General features: G+C 41.2%; 3 protein-coding genes and 1 long non-coding RNA gene across 6 annotated transcripts in view; 2 read left to right on the forward strand and 2 right to left on the reverse strand.

Annotated features, from left to right (window-relative positions):
• Positions 1-12,889, reverse strand: cacna1sa (calcium channel, voltage-dependent, L type, alpha 1S subunit, a). 3 transcript variants are annotated; one of them, XM_051105320.1, is made up of 43 exons: positions 12,702-12,889; positions 11,741-11,846; positions 10,269-10,408; positions 10,047-10,186; positions 9,815-9,967; positions 9,494-9,699; positions 9,282-9,385; positions 8,981-9,126; positions 8,799-8,877; positions 8,547-8,707; positions 8,227-8,452; positions 7,932-8,139; positions 7,732-7,852; positions 7,532-7,646; positions 7,354-7,453; positions 7,111-7,180; positions 6,901-7,033; positions 6,685-6,814; positions 6,546-6,605; positions 6,350-6,456; positions 6,173-6,260; positions 5,985-6,092; positions 5,848-5,900; positions 5,613-5,759; positions 5,332-5,533; positions 5,087-5,245; positions 4,878-4,988; positions 4,692-4,775; positions 4,536-4,583; positions 4,421-4,447; positions 4,221-4,346; positions 4,072-4,137; positions 3,552-3,643; positions 3,323-3,482; positions 3,003-3,130; positions 2,526-2,622; positions 2,325-2,427; positions 1,729-1,830; positions 1,514-1,647; positions 1,309-1,434; positions 1,019-1,209; positions 723-807; positions 1-643 (listed from the first exon to the last, which is right to left on the reverse strand). In XM_051105320.1, exons 1-43 carry the CDS (start codon positions 12,887-12,889, stop codon positions 434-436), a joined length of 5,340 nt encoding a protein of 1,779 aa, XP_050961277.1. In that variant the 3' UTR covers positions 1-433. The 3 variants fall into 3 exon arrangements, with proteins under 3 accessions (XP_050961277.1, XP_050961276.1, XP_050961275.1); XM_051105319.1 differs by having other exon boundaries at positions 723-804; positions 7,932-8,452; positions 12,702-12,872; XM_051105318.1 differs by having other exon boundaries at positions 7,932-8,452; positions 12,702-12,872.
• LOC127162539 (uncharacterized) lies at positions 4,410-5,198 on the forward strand. Its single transcript, XR_007827372.1, has 3 exons — positions 4,410-4,608; positions 4,891-5,013; positions 5,099-5,198. It is a non-coding gene; the product is annotated as an uncharacterized LOC127162539 (long non-coding RNA).
• Positions 12,768-19,607, forward strand: part of def6b (DEF6 guanine nucleotide exchange factor b) — a 17,671-nt gene continuing 10,831 nt past the window's right edge. The window contains exons 1-2 of the mRNA XM_051105321.1: positions 12,768-12,936; positions 15,536-15,649. The gene's annotated coding sequence lies outside the window, so the exon portion shown is untranslated. The remainder of the gene's footprint in view (positions 12,937-15,535; positions 15,650-19,607) is intronic.
• LOC127162530 (achaete-scute homolog 5) lies at positions 13,894-14,440 on the reverse strand. The gene has a single exon (XM_051105315.1). The coding sequence runs from the start codon at positions 14,438-14,440 to the stop codon at positions 13,943-13,945; it is 498 nt and encodes a 165-aa protein (XP_050961272.1). The 3' UTR covers positions 13,894-13,942.

Consider the following 19,607-nt stretch of genomic DNA (forward strand, 5'->3'; position numbering starts at 1 on the left):
CTTTAATAACAAGCAAATACACGTTATGAAAAACAGGTAGGTTGATCGTTTTGTGTTAAACAATGTTCATTCTTTGCTATGTCATAATGGGAAAAGCTGTTATATTCACATACAAGTTTACTCACAGTTTTTATTGCACAAAAAAAGTAAAATAACCTTAGAAAACTCACTTTTCAGAAGAGTTTACTTGGTAAATATTGTTATATTTAATTTATACATATACATATATATATATATATATTTATATGTTCAACCCATTTTCAGTCCTTTTATGTATTTATTATTCATTTATTTATTTTTATGGCTATGTCTGAACACTTCTGCAGTTCTGGCGGATAAAACAGTCCTCACAGTTATATCAGAGTTGATGATGACATATGTCTTCTCTTTGGCTTAGCCTTAATTCCGCTCTACCAGACGCCTCTGATGATCGTTACACCTGGCATTGTGCAAAGTCTGGCCGACACGTTGGCATCTTCCTCTTCCTGGACACACACTGTCCTTTACGTTTATTAAGAACCGCTGCTGATTTCCTTTCCAGCACAGCAAGGTCCATGTGAAGGGCCTCGGCCATCTCAGCCTTCGTCACAGACGTGAAATGCCAGTCGCTGGCCAGACTCTCCAAACCTCCAGCGGTCAAAGCCTGAGGAGCAAAACCAGAAGAATATATGAAAATCAAGGTGTTTTGTATTTCTCTGACAACTGTGAAGGTTTGATCTCACCTCTTGGATGAGAAACTCAGCTGCACTCACTGGACCATACTGTTTGGATGCACTGATGCATGATGGGAAATGGAGTTCACGTCTACTGGAGGTTGAGAAAATACACATTATCACTTTTCACCATCAAAACAAGTCCCACCCTACATTTTTTGTTATTTAATTTTTAAAGCTGCTGATAGCATTGTTGATTGATTGTAGTATTTTGCATTATTTCTTATTTAAAATAAGCCTGAAATCAAAACCAACCCCTTTCACCTTCTCAATGCATGTTTATGATTGACTGTCATTGCCCTCACCTCTGTCTGGTTGTGTTATTGTTGGTATTGGTGTTAGCGTGGTAATGAACATATGCGGCCGAGGCCTCCATCTCCTCCGCTCTGCTGTCTGCGATCTGTAGGGGGCGCTGGCTGGTCACCTGGGTGGGCATCGGGGTTCCTCTTTCCATTGTGAATGGATCCACATGGTTTCCAAACAGGCCGCCCGCTCGCTTTTGAACAGAAGACGGAAGAGGTGAGATACAGCTGCCAACGTATTGTCTTTCTCTGCTTAATTTTATCATTTCTAATCGGTTTGATTCTCAACTCACTCTGTAGATTCCCTCCTCTCCGGCCTCCTCCATAGCTCGGTCCATCTCCTCGTCGTTCAGAAGATCTCCAGAAATGGCCCGCTGAAGCTCAGGCGCGGCTTCCTCCTCAATGCTCCTCAGACCCGCCTGAGAGAAAGAGACGAAATTAAATTGACACCATCTGATCATAGCGTGAAACACATGCGGAGATGAAGAGATGTGTGACCTGTATCTCTGTGGTGTTTTTGTTTTTCTTGTTGGGTCGGTATCCGTAATATTCCTCCTGACGCTTCATGAACTTCCTAAAGTGGTCCTGGATTAGGAACGTGGCGTAAAACTTCCCCACTGTTACCTCATCATCTATAAGAGACATTAAATAATGCAATAATATTATTGGAGTTTATAATGCAGTATTATTAGTTTTATGTGTTACAGCATTACCTCCGATTGGTGGAATAACCTGGTCAAGCAGTTTCATACTGGTGCGTTTCCAAATCTTCTTAATAATTGCACGCAGCTCTTCATTGGCCTGTTCAAAATTACCTGACGGATGAAAATTCAGGCTTTAATGGGTGAGTATGAACATTATATGTGACCCTGGATCACAAAACCAGTCATAAGGGTAAATTTTTTGAAACTGAGATTTATACACCATGTGAAAGCTGAATAAACTTTCCATTGATATATGGTTTGTTAGGATATAACAATATTAAAATCTGGAATCTGAAGGTACAAAAAATCTAAAAATTTTGAAAATTGCCTTAAAGTTGTTGTTCTTAGCAATGCATATTACAAATAAAAAAATAATTGTTTATATATTTACTGTAGGAAATGTACAAAATATCTTTATAGAACATGATCTTTACTTAAAATCCTAATGATTTTGGCATTAAAGAAAAACGATAATTTTTACCCAATGTATTTACAAATATAACCGTTCTGTGGCATAGGATTAACTTATTTTAAACCTACACCGGCTTACAATTTTCACTAAGAAATTGCTAGTAAGTTAATGAAAAGTTAATAACGCTTCAAACCTTCAGTTTTAATTTTCAGTGCCGTTCTGACCAAAGCAAACAGCGTGGCATTAAATGTTACAGTTCCATCACTGTTCAGAGGCATGTTCATGGAAATCAGCCTCTGGAAACAAACACAGTAAAACAGAGAATGAATTATCATACTGTTATGTGTATATGAATGTTTTTGTGTGTCTCTGTTTATAATAAATGTGTCTCAACCTTGCAGGCAACAAGATGAGGACAGAACTTTCCAAACCCAAGAGGTGGCTGGATTCTCCTCAGCAGCGTCACAACATCCAGGTGTTTAATGCGCCCCCTAGAGAGCAACACCAGAATAACACAGATAATCAGATGCATCTTGTTTAAAATCAACCTGAAATCAAATTGGACCATTTTGACATTCTTAATACACATCCCTGGTCTTATAGTGGCTATGCATCTCTGCAAATAACTGAAAAGAAAAAAAATTATGCAATGACTTGCGCTACCTTTTAGGATGACGTCACCAATCCCTTTTATTTTTTAACATTTTTCAATTAACATCTTATGAAGACACACTTTTTACTATTCACTCTATTCCCAATGGACAAAATCAAGTCCAAATTGAACATTCTGTTGAAAAGTGTCCAATTACAGAAGTAAAATGTGTTGCAAATGCCACTGCATGTTGATTTACAGTGGTGTTATTTGGCTTACGTTGCCTCAGGGTCGTATTCAGCCCAGATCTTTTTAAACTCGTCTAAATGATGTGGCCCAAGTATCGACCAATCACGAGTCAGATAGTCAAAGTTGTCCATGATCACGGCAACAAACAAGTTAATGATCTGCAAAAGAACACACATTTTCATTTACAGTAAAACTTAGCTGCATGTACAAAATACCTTAGTGTTGTACAGTTACAATAATCTTAAAATGTATTGCTCCAACCAAATAGATTTGAACCCAGGAGGACTTGAATGTGCAAGTTCATGTGTGCGTCTATGCATGTGCGTGTTTGTGGGAGAGCGAATACTCACAAGAAAAGCACAGAGCATGTAAAAGCTCATGAAATAGAGAATAGCAAATCCAGAACCACAGGTGTACTCCTCTCCAGGAAGGTATTCTGACTTGGGGTCACAACGTTGTCCATACAAACAGCCCAACATGATCTCCTGCCACCCCTCGCCTGTGGCACTCCTGAGAACAGGGATGTGTTTTTACAAACATGCTCAGACACTCGTGCACCAAAGCATTCACACTTCCTACCTGAATAGAAGTAGAACAGCTTGAGGAAACGTCTGGAAGTTGTTGTTACGGTTGATCACAGTTCCATCTATTAGTGCGATTTTGCCAAACACCTGATAGAGGACAATCAAGATATCATTTAGTTCAGGGGTGTCCAAATCTGTTCTGGGAGGACCACTGTACTTTTGGAGTTTAGCTCTAACCCTAATTAAACACATTTGGACCAGCTAATCCAGGTCTTCAGACTCACTAGAACAGGAGTCTCCAACCTCCATCCTGGAGGGCCGGTGTCCTGCAGAGTTTAGCTCCATCTTGCCTCAAGTTTCTAGTATGCCTAGGAAGACCTTAATTAGCTGGTAACGGTTTGCTTAATTAGGGTTGGAGCAAAACTCTGCAGGACACCGGCCTTCCAGGACCAAGTTTGGAGACCCCAGGCAAGTGTTGGAGCTAAACTCTGCAGGATGTTGACCTTCCAGGAGCAGGGCTGGACACTCCTGAATTAGTGTAATGCTGAATATATCACACTTATCATGTATTTTACCTGCATGCCGATGACTGCATAGATGAAGAACAGCATAACGATGAGGAGAGCCACATATGGCAAAGCCTGAAAAAAATATACACTGATGCCATCAGCACCAATAAAATATCTTTGTTAGAACATCATCATGACCCAGTGGAGCATCAGACCTGGAATGATTTGATGAAGGTCCACAGCAGGTTGCGAATGCCCTCAAAACGGTTGAGTAGTTTGACCAGACGCATGACACGGAAAAGACGGAAGAGCGTTATTGACACACTCATATTCTCGGAGTCCTGCGGAACAAAGAAAAGCATTTTGAGAATCGGTGGATAACTTCTTGGTAAGAACACGTTGAATCTTTACTTACTGCTATGGCTTGCATTGGATTCACTTCCTGAAAAGAGTGAAAATGTATGATATTAAACTTCGAATCAGGCAATGAATGTAGATGTAAAATAACAGAAATGTTTGTGGATATTTACAGAACAGCCAGTGAGACAATACAGTCCACCCTGAGCAGCGAGAGCCGCCTAGAGAGAGAAATTACCAGAAAAGGTGAGTGAAAGCCAAAATCAGCACTCAACACAACAGGTAAAATCAACCACTGGAATACAGAGTCAACATATTGAGAAACTTACGTCAATTTCACTTAGTATGACATCAACAATACTGCCCACCACGATTATGAAATCAAAGACGTTCCAGGGATCCCCAAAGTAACCCTGCCGGAGAGAAAAGTCTTCTTAAAAGCTCTACACTGCACTTAATAATTTAAAAAGTATGAATTAGTAGATTTCCAGCAGTATTCTAAATGCAGGCCTCACCTTTGCTTTGAAGGCACCAAGTTTGAGAATCATTTCAACTGTAAACAATACAGTGAAGATGACGTTCAGCATGTCTGAAAGATGGGTTATGTGATCGGACTGATTACAGTGCTGAAGGATAAAGAAATGAGACTCGGTGAGATTCAAACTAATATTCAAGTAATTAGTTTCCAGTGTTTCTGGGATTGTAACTCTGGTTGTGTTCTGACCTGCATCCCCAGGCACATGGTGTTGAGCATGATGAGGAGAAACATCAGGTACTCGAAGTAACAGGAAGTGACGATGTACCACACCTGATACTGACGCGGGTTCTTAGGGATATAGCATCTCAGAGGTCGGGCCTTCAGGGCGTACTGGACACACTGACGCTGCCAACACACATGCACAACAAAGATGCATTATAATCTAGAATCATGTGACACCAACATGCAATCAGGTGTGTGATGCTTGGTACCTGGTTTTTGTCCAGCTCGCAGTTTTTGTACTCCTGCTCGCCCTGTTCCTGGAAGGTGACAATTACGAAGCCCACAAAGATGTTCATCATGAAGAAGGCGATGAGGATGAGGTAAACGATGAAGAAGATGGAAATCTCAGTGCGGTTGTTGTAAATTGGGCCAACGTTTTCCAAATTCGAGTCGATGGCTTTATACAACAAGCTGCGCATACAGGTGCAATTAGGAAAATGTGTTGATGTCATTTTCAAATATGAAAGGAGGTTGTTTATTAAATACCTACTCTGGCCAGCCCTCAAATGTTGACACGGTGAAGAGAGCCAGCATGCCATTCAGAACATTGTCAAAGTTTAAGTCACTGTTCATCCACATACGTTGACGGAGCACCATGTCATGCAGAGCATGTTCCTGGTGTTGTATAAACGTTCCCCTGAGAGCGTCACCGAGAGACAAAATTATGTAGATTTGGTAAGTTTAAGATGTTAGAGTGAAGGACAAAGAATGAAAGTCCAACGTACTTGCATTGTTCTGCTGTCATTTTGAGCGGATCTGTGCAGAAAAAAAATTTCCCCTGCCGGATTAACAGAAAAAACACATTAAATTCTCTGTACATACATGAATGTTGAAGATCTGATGTGTATGTGAACTCCCTGACCTTGAAAAGCTGAACACCAATGCAGGCAAACATGAAATCCAAGAGCATCGTGACTAAAACGATGTTGCCAATGGTTTTAATGGCCACGAACACACATTGGACCACATGCTAAAAGACAGCAAAGACAGAGACTGAGGAACAGCGAGACAATTGTCATGTAACAATCCCAACTCTTTGAGATGACTTACTTTGAGACCTTTAGCTCGATTTATGGCTCTTAAAGGTCTCAGCACTCTCAAGACCCTGAGAATTTTTACCACCGATATGGCACTTGATCTGCAAAGAAACATGAGGACTGTAAAAGAATGTAGAAAATGCCAAACATGAATGTAAAGCTGCAAGGCAGGATTGCTTTGAAATCTCACTCCATTCCCATGGACAGCAGGGAGACACCAACAACAATCAGGTCCAGGATGTTGAAGGAATTACGGCAGAAAGACCCCTTGTGTAAGAAGGCACCATAGGTGGTCATCTGCAGTGGAGAAAGAGGCACTGAACCATTCACAGAATCAAAACATAACAAAGCAGCTTCTTAGAACACACACTGAACTCTCAACTCACCTTCAGCACAATCTCTGCGGTAAAAACCGAAGTGAAGACATAATCAGCATAGGCCAGGACCTGGAGCAGAGTAGGAAAGGTAGCTGTTGAAGGCAATGGTAGGAACAAGTAGGTAGAGGCAAGTCTAGAGATAGTGTACCTGGTTCCTGAAGGACATTGGGTCGATGGGGTCCTCTGCAGCCAATGAGATACTGCTAAGCAGGATAAAGAGGAGGATGATATTGGTGAAGGTTGTAGCATTGATGATGCGATGGCAGAGTTTGCGGAACCTGAGCAGAAAAATCAAAAGAAACCCTAATATTCAATGAAACTTCCAATATGTATGAGGTTAATGAAAATGCAGGTGGGATTTTACTTGTTCTGTGGGCCAAAGATGAAGAAGGAACTGGCCTCTGGCATGGGCACCACTGTCTCCTTCAGCTGCAGGTCTGCCATTGGTCGAGGCCGAGGACTGAGGGGAATCTCTGGCTCCTCCTCCTCATCGTCACCTGGGCAACAGGTCAATCAAAACGTCAGACTGTTCTCACGGCAAGCCACCGGTAAGCTAAATTATCCTTTGTTTTACCTGGAAAATCAGCTGGAGGAAATGGATCTTTAATCTCATTTACATTTGATTCAAATTCATCCACTTTGAGCTGCACATAATATAAAGAAACTCATGAATCAGATAAGGCATTAAATTGTTTTTTGTAGACAGAATTGCCTAAATCTGGCATCAATGTGATGTCAGTTAATGTGTATTGTCCAAATGCAACATACTCTTCTAAGACCATTTCATATAGTTCTGTCAGTTACAAATGGTTTTGACCTTGGCTGTGGTGGGAATTCCGTCAATCTTGGCTCTCTGCTCAGCTAGTTTCTTTGCCAGCATGGCCTTTTCTTCCTCTGCCTTATCAGGTAGGTTTTCTCTACACCAAGAACAAACTAAGCATCAGAAATGTCTGTAAAAGGTCACTTTTCCACGCTATTTGACCTTCAGCACTTACCTAAGAAGTCTTTTCCGCTTTTTCTCCTCTGCTTTCTCTTTCTGGGCAGAGGTGAGGCTCTCTGCTTCAGCCAGGTTATCCACCGCAATTGCCAGGAAGACGTTCAATAGGATGTCTGCAGTTAACCGCTCAGGAAATAATTGCTCGGGATATGACAGGATATTTATAAAACTCACACTTTTGTGCTGCGCAAAGGATACAGTTTCCACAGATGAACAGGATAATGAAGTAAATGCTGACCAGGATTCCAGGCATGGCGGGACCTCCATGAGCCATAATGCCATCATACATGACGTAGTTCCAGCCTTCACCTGTCAGGATCTAAAACAGAGACAACAAGACATTAGAGAGACACTGGAAATCGAAACCTTTTGCTTATCATATGAATGACAAAAATCACCTGGAAAACTGTGATCAGAGCCTGAGGAAAATTGTCAAAGTTGCTTCGCCTCACATGATCATCTGGAAAATTAAACTTTCCTCCAAAAACCTGCATTCCAAGCAGAGCGAAGATGACAATGAAGAGGAAGAGGAGCAGCAGCAGGGAGGCAATGGAACGCACAGAGTTCAAGAGGGATGCCACAAGATTGTTGAGTGAGGTCCAGTACCTGAAAATCATGCACAGTTTCAGTAAATTCTGGCGCAGATGTGCATACTTACTGTAGTTCTTCATGGTGATGTCAAGAATCACATACCGGGTTACTTTGAAAAGACGCAGCAGCCGAATGCAACGCAATATGGAGATCCCCATTACAGACATAACATCCATGCGTACGAGAATGAGCTCAAGGATTCCCACAGACACCACAAAGCAGTCAAAACGGTTGAAGAGGGACATGAAGTACGACGGCAGCCCCATCGCGTACATCTTCATAAACATCTCCACCGCAAACAGAGACAGCAGCACTTTATTGGTATTGTCTGCAAATAATGCAGAAAGTACATTGCAGTAGTACACAAATATGAAAATGTAGTCTTGTTTTGTGGAATGATGTTAGTGGGCGCAGAACAGAACCTTGGAAGTTGGTGAGAGACTCGGTCTGACCGTGGTGCTCGGTTGAAATTGCTAGAGTGTTGAAGAACACAAGCAGAATCACCAGCCAGTGGAACAACCTGGACTTAACCCATACACGACACTTCCTCCTAAAAAAACGGTTCCAGCGACGAGCATGTCGACTGTAAAATGCACACCCAGAGAAATTCAAAGCATGAAAGAAAATCATTTTAGATATGTTAATCATTGCTTGCAATTGATCGTTCAACTCACACATAATACATGATTTTGTTCAGTGCTTCCAGCTCATAGAGTGTTTCTGTGTCAGATCCATCCTGTAGTGGAAGCAGGCCTGTAGAGACCAATCCCAAACAAGATTGTGCCACATTTATCCAGACTTGATTTACAATGCCTATAGTACAATGCCTAAGTGTTTTCTGAGTGTGTTTGAGCACCTTGCCCCTCCTGGTCATTGTCCATGACCTCTGCCTGTGTGATCCACTCCATGTATCCCTTCAGATCCTCATCCAACTGCTGACGCTCTCTCAGTTTCTGATACTCTCCGCTTCGAGAACTCTTCTCTCTCTCCTTAGTAAACTCACTGACAACATAGCAAAGGACAAGTATGGGATAATTTGCAATTAATTGCTTATGTTGGCGTTGGGACACACCTACTATTTTTTTTTCCATTATCTAAAATGTGGACAATATCAGTAAAGCAATTCTGATTTATAGACCACAAACGGTTTTACTTACCCACACAGAACCCCCAGAACCAAATTCAAGATGAAGAATGAGCCCAAGAGAATCAGAGTCACAAAATACAGCCAGGGCCACTCCATTCCGATTGCGTCATTTACCTATGGGAGGTGAAGCGTTAGCCTTTGAATCACTATGATAGTCTTCAGATAGTCCCAGAGTTGGGAACCACTGCTCTTTGTGTTACTGTTAAAATAAGTGTCACTTACCCAGTACAGAACATCTGTCCAGCCTTGAGTGGTGATACACTGGTATACAGTGAGCATGGAGAATCCCAGATTGTCAAAGTGGGTGATGCCGTTATTTGGACCGGGCCAACCTCCGCGACACTCAGTTCCATTCAGAGTGCAACGCCTGCCGTTACCGGCCTGAGCACATGGAGCCGCCTGCTCATCATCCCCAGTGGCGATGATATCTGAGACAGATCATGAAACTACATTTTTATTTACTGACAATGGCAAAAGGAAACATTTTAAGTAAGTTCAGATTTTGTTTCTCCACAGTTTCTCAAATCTTGCATCATTTCTCACTTGTGCCAACGTAGTAACAGGTTTTATGCATTTTGCATTTGAAAAGCTCCAGGCCTATGATGGCATAGATGGTGACCATGAAGAAGACCAACAGAGAGATGTGGAACAGGGGCAACATGGACTTGAGAATGGAGCTCATCACTACCTGCAGGCCTGGAGGAGATATTACACTTTAGCCTGTCAACTCAAGAAATTAGACAAATGAGCAGAGGAAGGTGATGATGTCACTTACTGGGGACTCCAGAGACGAGCCTCAGGGGCCGCAGAACTCTAAATGCTCTGAGGGCTTTCATGTCAAACCCGCCTTTCTGTTCCACCGGCGCCTCCACGCCACTAATGTTATTGATGAAGTCCACCACGACGGTGAATAACCTGAGAGACGTCCCACAGTAAGTGTTTGTGCACTTGTGATTCTGGCCATATTCAGGGAGTGGTGTCTGTGTGTGTGTCTTACCCCATTGTCACAATCACAAAATCTAAAATATTCCAGCAGTTCCGTAAGTAAGCATCGGCGTGAAAGAGAAATCCATACGCTACGATCTTCAGGAAACATTCCATAGTGAAAATGATGAGAAAAATGTACTCGAGACTCTCCTGTGAACGTACAAACACAAAACAGTGAGATGAATGGAGCTGTCAACACACTAAAGCACAACCAACCATCTTGAGGTATTTGGTGTCAATTGTGGCTTTTCTACTTCAGAACAGTTTTGTTTTGACTTTGAATATCTGTCCTGACATGTCCTTTTAAATTCTGGCAACTGACACATGCTGAATTTGGTGGAAATGTGATGAAGTGATGCTAGAGCCTGACACTTTCCTCCGGTTTCAGTTAAGGCATTTTGAAAATGACCTGGCACAGACGCTGTGAATTTTACAGCCAACTTGGCATCTATTGTTAGCATGAAAAGAAAACAGTTTGTTTCTACTGACATATACTGTAGATCTCACTTTGAGCTCACAAAACAAGATGCATTACTTTATTACCACTGAAATGCTTTGAAGTTGACCTGATTACCAAATGAACATTCTGATGTATCATATTACAGACTACATCATCCTTAGATAACACTGCAATGATGAAAGAGTGCTTTAAGTGTGTGAGAGCATATAGCTTGAGTTTGTGGCTAATTTTAAAGCGTCCACACATGCAGGCGTCCCATCGGCATGCAGTCGAAGCATCTGCTTCTTTCCGTCACCTGAGTCAAGGTCACGCACGCTTACAAGGGTTTAGTGGGATAAATCTCAGGCATTAGATGTCAGTTATTCAGCCAAAAGACTAACTTAACACTGATTGTAACTGGTCATTGGTTCATGCAGGATATAGTTCAGTGTCAATCTTTTATAAGAACAGAATACTTTATATACACATGGAAATGTTCAAATAAACCATATTTAAGTTTGGGTATGCAAACTACAGCAGGTGAAGTCTGTATAATAATGGTGTGTTTGGGGGTGGAGTCTACATGTATTGGGGAGGGGTTTATGTGTTGAGAGTGTGGTCTGTAGGTTGGGGGTGTGTCTTAAGGTGGAGCCTACAGGTATTGGGGAAGGTTTTATGTGCTGAGTGTGTGGTCTACAGGTTGGGGGTGTGTCTTAAGGCAGAGTCTACAGGTATTGCAGAAGGGTTTATATGTTGGAGGAGTGTATGGGGGTGTGGCCTGTATGTTGGGGGTGTACAGGTATAAGGGTGCGGTCTATAGGTTGTGGGTGTGTCTTAAGGTGGAGTCTATGGGTATTGAAGAGTTTATATGTTGAGAGAGTGTATGAAGGCATGGTTTAAAGATTTGGGGTGTGTCTTAAAGCAGAATCTACAGGTATTGGGGAAGGGTTTATATGTTGAGGGAGTGTATAAGGGTGTGGTCTATAGGTTGGGGGTGTGTCTTAAGGTGGAGTCTATTGTATTTTTGTGTGAAAGAGACTTACTAGGTTGCTGTTGGTGTTATTCGTATCTTCCTCAGGCATGGGCATGAAAACGGCCAGAGCTACACAGTTTGCAAAGATGGTGAGCAGGATGATGATTTCAAACGGTCTGAGAGACACATTCAGGAAAATAAAAGCTTTGCAATAAACCACTTGGATCAAATTACCGCTAATTTATGAGTGTACAACCCAAAATGTCTAGATATATTCCTGCAGTAATGAACAATATGTCAGTGTGTGTTGATGACCGTCGTCTCAGTGTGTTGTTGTGTGTGCTAGCATTCTCTGAGCTTAGCATGTCTGTATTTAGTGGGCTGGAGGGCCGAGCAGCTGTTCTTTCAGAATATCAGAGCACTGTACTGAAACACTGACATTTACACACCTCTACACACTCGCTCAAGAGTGAATGAGCTCATTAACTGCCTATCATCTCACAGCTGCTTTTTCTGAACACTTTGATTAACTGCATATTTGGCACCTCTTATAATGAATGACTTTAAATGGTAGTCAGTACATTTAGATGTTTTTTTTTTTTTGTAGTATACTACAGAAGAGTTTTTTGTAAAACTGCTTAATATTTTTGTTGAAACCACAGTGCACTACTTTTCAAAAGTTCGGGTATGATTAGAAATAAAATCAACACTTTTATTCTTCAAAGACTCACTCAGTTGATCAAAAGTGACAGTAAGGACATTTATAATGTTACAAAAGATTTCTGTTAAATAAATGCTGTTCTTTTGAACTTTCTATTCCTCAAAATTCTAGTTTTTTTTTTTTTTTTTTACAGTTTTCACAAAAATATGATGCGCCACAAATGTTTAGCATATAAATGTTTGTGCAGAATGACTTTTACATATTTTCATAATGTGCATTTAATTCCACCTGTTTGGCTGACAGTTTAGTGATTATTTTAACGCAGAAAACATGTAATTAAAAACACATATTCTGTTTCGTTAAAGGATACTTCCACTCTACGATGTTGATGCAGGCCTTGCGGAAGGGGTTCTTCAGCGTGAGGAAGAGGAGGGATCGTGCGGGTCGCGGGTTTCCACCTGTGGCCTGGAGCTTCTTCAGTTTCTCCCTCTGCTTCCTCTTGAGCGTCTCTTCATCCATGATGAAGGAGCTCATTGGAACTTCACCGCCGCCCTCCATGATCCAACCAGAACCAGAGCAGGAGGCACAGGAATGCTGGAGATCAGGTACTCGGCTCAATAGATCAGGATCTTCCTGTAGCTGAAAAATGAATCTGTCCCCACCATCCGCTCTTCCATCTGTCTGTCCCTCAATCTATTTCTCTCACTACCTCGCTCTGCTCGTGTTTGGTTAGTACCGCAGCTGTCCGACTTAAAAAATAAATATAGACAATGCGTGTCACTCAGTTTAAGTGTATGTGTGTTAGGGGACAACAGAGCATGACATAGTCATGGTCACAGAGACATAGATAAAGAGGCAGGACGTTAACGCAGTCATAACTTTGGAATGTTTTCATTGGCTTGTTCTGTTTAGGCTTTGTGACATCACTGAGCTGCCAAACCAATCGGCTCACAGATGAGTCACTGTGATCTCTGTGGTTTCACATGATTTGTGAGCTTTTTCTGATTGTCCCAAATCATTCTTGAGTGTCTTATCAACTATACATATGTCTGAAATGTCTCCTTTTACTGTAAAAATGATCAATAAGTCAAGGCAAAATATATTATGCAGTGCTTAAACTCATCATTTTCTAAGTTGTACAGAACTGTGTTTATGAACATGTTGAGTGCAGTCATTTAAAAACAAACAACAAGCTATGCATGTCTAAGTAAAAACACCCCCATTCCAAGTATAATTTAAGATTTATTTGAATAAAAAAGTGTAAAAATCACAGTTCACATGACCGCATGGGAATTCAAGAGCAGAAACAGGGTGTCGTGTTGATTTCAAGGCTTTTTTGGGCGTCATGACCCCGTGCCCTCCTGTCCCAGTCTGAAAACACACTACGTCACACTAGCCACTTGTGCACCACCAAAACGCCACTCTTATGCCATATTCAACTAATTTCAGAAGATCTCAATTCTTTATTGAAGACTGAACTAAAACTAAAATGTAATTATTTGAAAATGCACCTTTGCATCATTGAAACACATGCTAATATCTGAAAATTGGCCAAGGTTTGAGCAACGTTTTGGTGGCGCAGGATAAAAGTCAGTAGAACGATGGACGACTTTAACTCCCAACAGACTCCTCAGAAGACGATTCTGAAACGGAAAGAGGCGACGCTCCTCCGTTCTCGTCCACCCTTCCTGCGTTTTCCACCAAATCCTGCAGGTACTTGATGTAGCGTATGGCGGCGCGCAGCGTCTCCACTTTGCTCAGCCGTTTATCCGTGGTCCCATTGGGCAGGTGGTCGCGAAGTTTGGCGTATCCCTGGTTTACGCATTTCACGCGTTGGCGTTCCCGCTCGTTGCGTTTCTGGATAAAAGCAGGCTCGAACGGACATTCGTAGACGCCAAAGCTGCCATGGAACGGCGGCAGGTATGAAAGTAGTGAAGCGCCGCTGCAGTAGGATCTTTCGTAGACTCGCTGATCAACATGGGTTGGATATAAGAACAGTGGCAGTGCACGATCAGTGTGCACGTCATTCCCTCTATAACCACCAGAGGGTGCACAATACCTGCTGCTCCTGGCCAAATGGCAATGAGAGTCTTGGAGGGACGCGTCCATGTTGAGATGAGGCAAATCTGGGCTTCTATTGAAGTTGGTTCCGTTTGTTCGTAAACGAAAGCCACGCCCAAGGAAGTTTCTTTAAGACTAACGGATTAACATGTGTTTCCTGAGGTGAGGAAGCATCATCTTCTTCCTCGCTTAAATCCCGGACGCTTGGAAAATGGCTTCTGTTGCTCTTTGAAAGCCCTATGAAGGATTTCGAGAGAGACAGACGAGAGTTTAAACCAGAAGACTTCAAACACACTCCAGATTAACTTAATAACCGTTTAGTCTGAGGTTCAAATGCGCGGGATAAACCTGCGGACGGTCCTTGCAATTAACACGGATTTGACATGAAAAACAGGCAAAAAGACCCCAAACAGTCTGTGAATGCAAACGCCTGTTGCGTTTTGCTCTGTTAAAATCATTAAGTTAAAATTGACATGCTGTCCAAATAATAACGCATCTGGTTTATTGACAGGAATCTGAATCAAAGTGAGTTTTGATTCTGACACAGGTATTACTGAGTTAGATGAAAGTGTGCAGGAGTATGTCAGTAATCCGTGTCTAATTCACGACATTGTGTACTACACAAGAGTTACAGCAGGAAAGCAGAATGTGCTCGAGGAGTCAGGTCTCTGAAAGACAAATAAACTGCTGATCTAATCCCTTACTGTGTTTTCAATTTAAAGACATATCTGCGCTTGTCCCGTGTGTACTTGGAGCTCGAGGCGAAACACTAAATGATGTCTAATCTGTCTTTCAGTGGAAATCCCCTCAGATGTGAGGTGGTGTCAAATTGGACGTATTAAGGAGAAAAAATTAAAGCGGTGGAGAAATTATGAATGAAAACATATCAGAGACTCATACGGCTACAAAGAAAAGCAATCCTGGTGATCTTCTTGTATAAATGCATAAGGGTTGTTTTGATTTTCAAATTGGCTGACAGATTTTGCAGACTACATTAAAACAAATATTTAATATTAAAATATTTTATACATATAAAGCATCCGTTAAACGTTTCATACAGATTCAGTCTGAATTGATCAGCTTAGTTTTTAGATTAGAAATTAGTCAACTAGTTTTAATTTAATGTTTACTGTAATATTACAGGCACAATTAAACAAAGGAGCTGATGTTGAGGAAACTGGACATGACTTACCTGAGAGGAAGAGGAGCTGGTTGTCCTGTCTGCGTATGTCCACACACATCTGAGTGATGTTACAGGTGAGCTCTCGGCGCTTTACCTGCTGTCAGCCCACGTCCCGCCCCTTTGTGTGTGTGTGTTTACACTCTGACATGAGCATTTCAAAGGCAGGATGAGCCTCAGGAAGTCGGCAGAGATGGATTTTTGTTTTGTGTTGGAGTCTGAAATTACAGCGGGGTGCAGAAAGCTGCAAACGGCTGTTTACTGATCTCAGATCTGTCATCCAGACGCTAAAACATGTTCAAAAATAATGTTGTTCGTTTTGGACGCAGACTGGAGCTTCACTTTACAGTGACATTAAGATCCAATGATGAGGATGATGATGAGTGTTTCATATGCTCTGTGTCTTTAGACGTAAAGTGCCGCATGATGAGTCCCCTTGTTATGAAGATAAACAGTCAGATTAGCAGCCATGCAAAACATTAATTGGACATAATAACAGAGTTTAATCACATGCTTTTAATACCATCTGATAAACTGTAGACATAATAATTAATCTCCTACAAAACAAAAAATCTATCTGTTCATCTATCTATCAATCATCTATCTGTCTATTTATCTATCTATCTATCTAATCATGTCTGCTTGTCTGTCTATCTATCCATCTGTCTATTGATCTGTCTATTTCTCCATCTGTCTTTCTGTCTATCTATCTATCTATCTATCTATGTTTCCCCATCCATCCATCTGTCTGTCTGTCTATTGTCTATCTGTCTATCTGTCTGTTTGTCCATTCATCCGTACATCTTTCCATCTATTTATCATCTATTTATGTCTATCTATCCATTTATATGTCTGCAAATCTGTCTGTCTATCCGGTTATATGTCCGCCTGTCTATCTATCTGTGTCTCTATTTGTCTATCTGTTTACCTATTCGTACAACTGTCCATCTATCCATCTGTTTGTTTATCCATCTATCTGTCTGTCTGTCTGTCTGTCTGTCTGTCTATCTATCTATCTATCTATCTATCTATCTATTTTTCTATCTTTCTATCTATCTTTCTGTCTCCCCATCCATCCATCTGTCTGTCTGTCCATCCATCTATCTATCCATCCATCCATCCATTCATCCATCTGTCTATCTATCTGTCTGTCTATCTGTCTGTTCGTCTGTTCATCCATACATCTATCCATCAATTTATCATCTGCCAATCTGTCCATCCATCATCCATCTGTCTCTCTCTCTCTCTCTATCTATCTATCTGTCTGTCTGTTTTTCCATCCATCCATCTATCCGTTTATATGTCTGTCTGTCTGTCTATCTATGTCTCTATTTGTCTATCTGTTTACCTATTCGTCTAACTGTCTATCTATCCATCTGTCTGTCTATCCATTTGTCTGTTCGTCCATTTATCCGTACATCTATTAATCAATTTATGTTTTTCTTCCGGCTGTCCATTTATCTATATGTCTTTGTCTGTTCATCTATCTATTCTTCTGTCTCTCTACCTATCTGTCTGTTCTGTCTGTTTCCACATCCATCCTCCTGTCTGTATATCCATCTGCCTATCCATCTGTCTATATATCTATTTGTCTAAATGTCTGCCTGTCTATCTATCCATCTCTCTATTTTTCTATCTGTTAACCTCTTCATCTGTCTATCTGCCTGTCTATCTATCTATTTGTCTCTCTGTCTATTATCTGTCTATCTGTTCATCTGTCTGTCTATCCATCTGTGAGTCTGTCGATCTATGCGTCTGTATGTCTATCTATTTGTCTGTTTGGCTGGCTATTTATCTTTCTATCTATCTATCTATCTATCTATGTCTATATCTATCTGTTCCCTTGTTCTGTCTGTCTCTATCCATCCGTCCATTTGTCCTGACCATGAGACAAACACACTCAGGACTCAATCATCATGTTGACGTCAGCGGTGGGATGCGAAGCTCTTAACATCATAACATAACTGAGGTAAGAGACCTGCATCCAAACCGCTGTCAACATTGTCTGGACGTCCCATTCCCGATCACACTCCCAAAACACGCCTGTGTGACGGGAAACAAATCATATCCACTGACACAGCCTGATTATTCAATAAAGCACAGCCACACACACTCACACTCACAATGCGTCTGTGAATCTTTGAAGGAGGATCACGTTTAAACGTCTCTCAGCAGCAGCGGATATGAACACCCACACAGCCCTGAGCGCTAAACACTCTGCCACAATTAACACATCTCTCACACTGGCGCTCTTCTGCGTCTGTCAGAAATCATCTGACGTGATCGTATCATAACATCACCTCATTTCCACAGGTGTGAGTGGATCCAGGTGTGTGCTCAGGAAGACCTGATGACTATGTGTGTCTGTCAGCGCTCTCAAGTGTTTACTGTATGTCACGGCTATGTGTGGAATACTAGTGTACTGCATAGTATGCAGTCTGTTCTTTGGTATGCTTCGTTGTCATGTGACCTCATGTTGCATATTTAATATAGAACTAAAATGCACTTTTAATGCTATTTTGTGAAAAAATGTCTTTTGGCTGCTTGATCAAATAATGACTTTAAAAAAAGAGAAGAAGATCATTTCTTCACACTGGAAGTGGAAGGTCGAGTTGATTGCATTGCATTATGGGGAACCACATTCACCACTAAAACCATTCTTACATAAATTGAATTGTGCAATTTCCATCAAAATGGTTTTACAAAAAATTGTTCTGATTGTGTGTTTGTCTGTCTGTCTATCTATCTATCTATCTATCTATCTGTCTGTCTATCTATCTATCTGTCTGTCTATCTATCTATTTATCTATCTATCTATCGGTCTTGTCTGTTTGTTTGTCCATCCATCCATCTATCTATCTATCTGTGTCTATTCGTCTGTCTGTCCATCCATCCGTCTGTCTATGTGTCTGTCTATTCGTCTATCTATCCATCTGTCTGTCCATCCAACCCTTCATCTATCCGCCCAACTGTCTGTCCGTCCGTCTGTTCGTCTATCTATCTATCTATCTATCTATCTATCTATCTGTCAATCTATCTATCTATTTGTCTATCTGTCTATCCTGTCTGTCTTTCCATCCATCTGTTCATCCATCCATCCATCTGTCTATTTATCTATCTATCCGTCTATCTGTCTGTCTGTCTGTACATCCATTCCTATCTATCTATCTATCTATCTATCTATCTATCTATCTATCTATCTATCTGTGTCCGTCCGTCCATCTGTCCATCCATTCATCCATCTATCATCCATTCATCTATCTATCTATCTATCTATCTATCTGTCTGTCTGTCCGTCCGTCCGTCCGTCCGTCCGTCCGTCCGTCCATCCATCCATTCCTCCAACTGTTTGTCTGTTTATCTGTTTATTGTCCATCCATCCATCGATCTATCTATCTATCTGTCTGTTCGTCCATTCATCTGTACATCTATCCATCAATTTATCATCTGTCTGTCAATCCGTCCATCCATCTATCCATCTTTCTCTCTGTCTATCATCTGTTCATCCATATATCCATTTATCTGTCTGTTCATCCATCCATCCATCTGTCTATTTATCTATCTATCCGTCTATCTGTCTGTCTGTCTGTACATCCATTCCTATCTATCTATCTATCTATCTATCTATCTATCTGTGTCCGTCCGTCCATCTGTCCATCCATTCATCCATCTATCTATCCATCCATTCATCTATCTATCTATCTATCTATCTATCTATCTATCTATCTGTCCGTCCGTCCGTCCGTCCATCCGTCCATCCATTCCTCCAACTGTTTGCCTGTTTATCTGTTTATTGTCCATCCATCCATCGATCTATCTATCTCTCTGTCTGTTCGTCCATTCATCTGTACATCTATCCATCAATTTATCATCTGTCTGTCAATCCATCCATCCATCTATCCATCTTTCTCTCTGTCTATCATCTGTTCATCCATATATCCATTTATCTGTCTGTTCATCCGTCCATCTGTTTGTCTATCTGTTTGTTATATTATGTTTAAAGTTCAAGGAAATCCACTTTCAGAAGGTCATGAT

The sequence above is a fragment of the Labeo rohita genome, unplaced genomic scaffold, assembly GCF_022985175.1.
Source record: "Labeo rohita strain BAU-BD-2019 unplaced genomic scaffold, IGBB_LRoh.1.0 scaffold_96, whole genome shotgun sequence".
Classification (NCBI taxonomy): domain Eukaryota; kingdom Metazoa; phylum Chordata; class Actinopteri; order Cypriniformes; family Cyprinidae; genus Labeo; species Labeo rohita.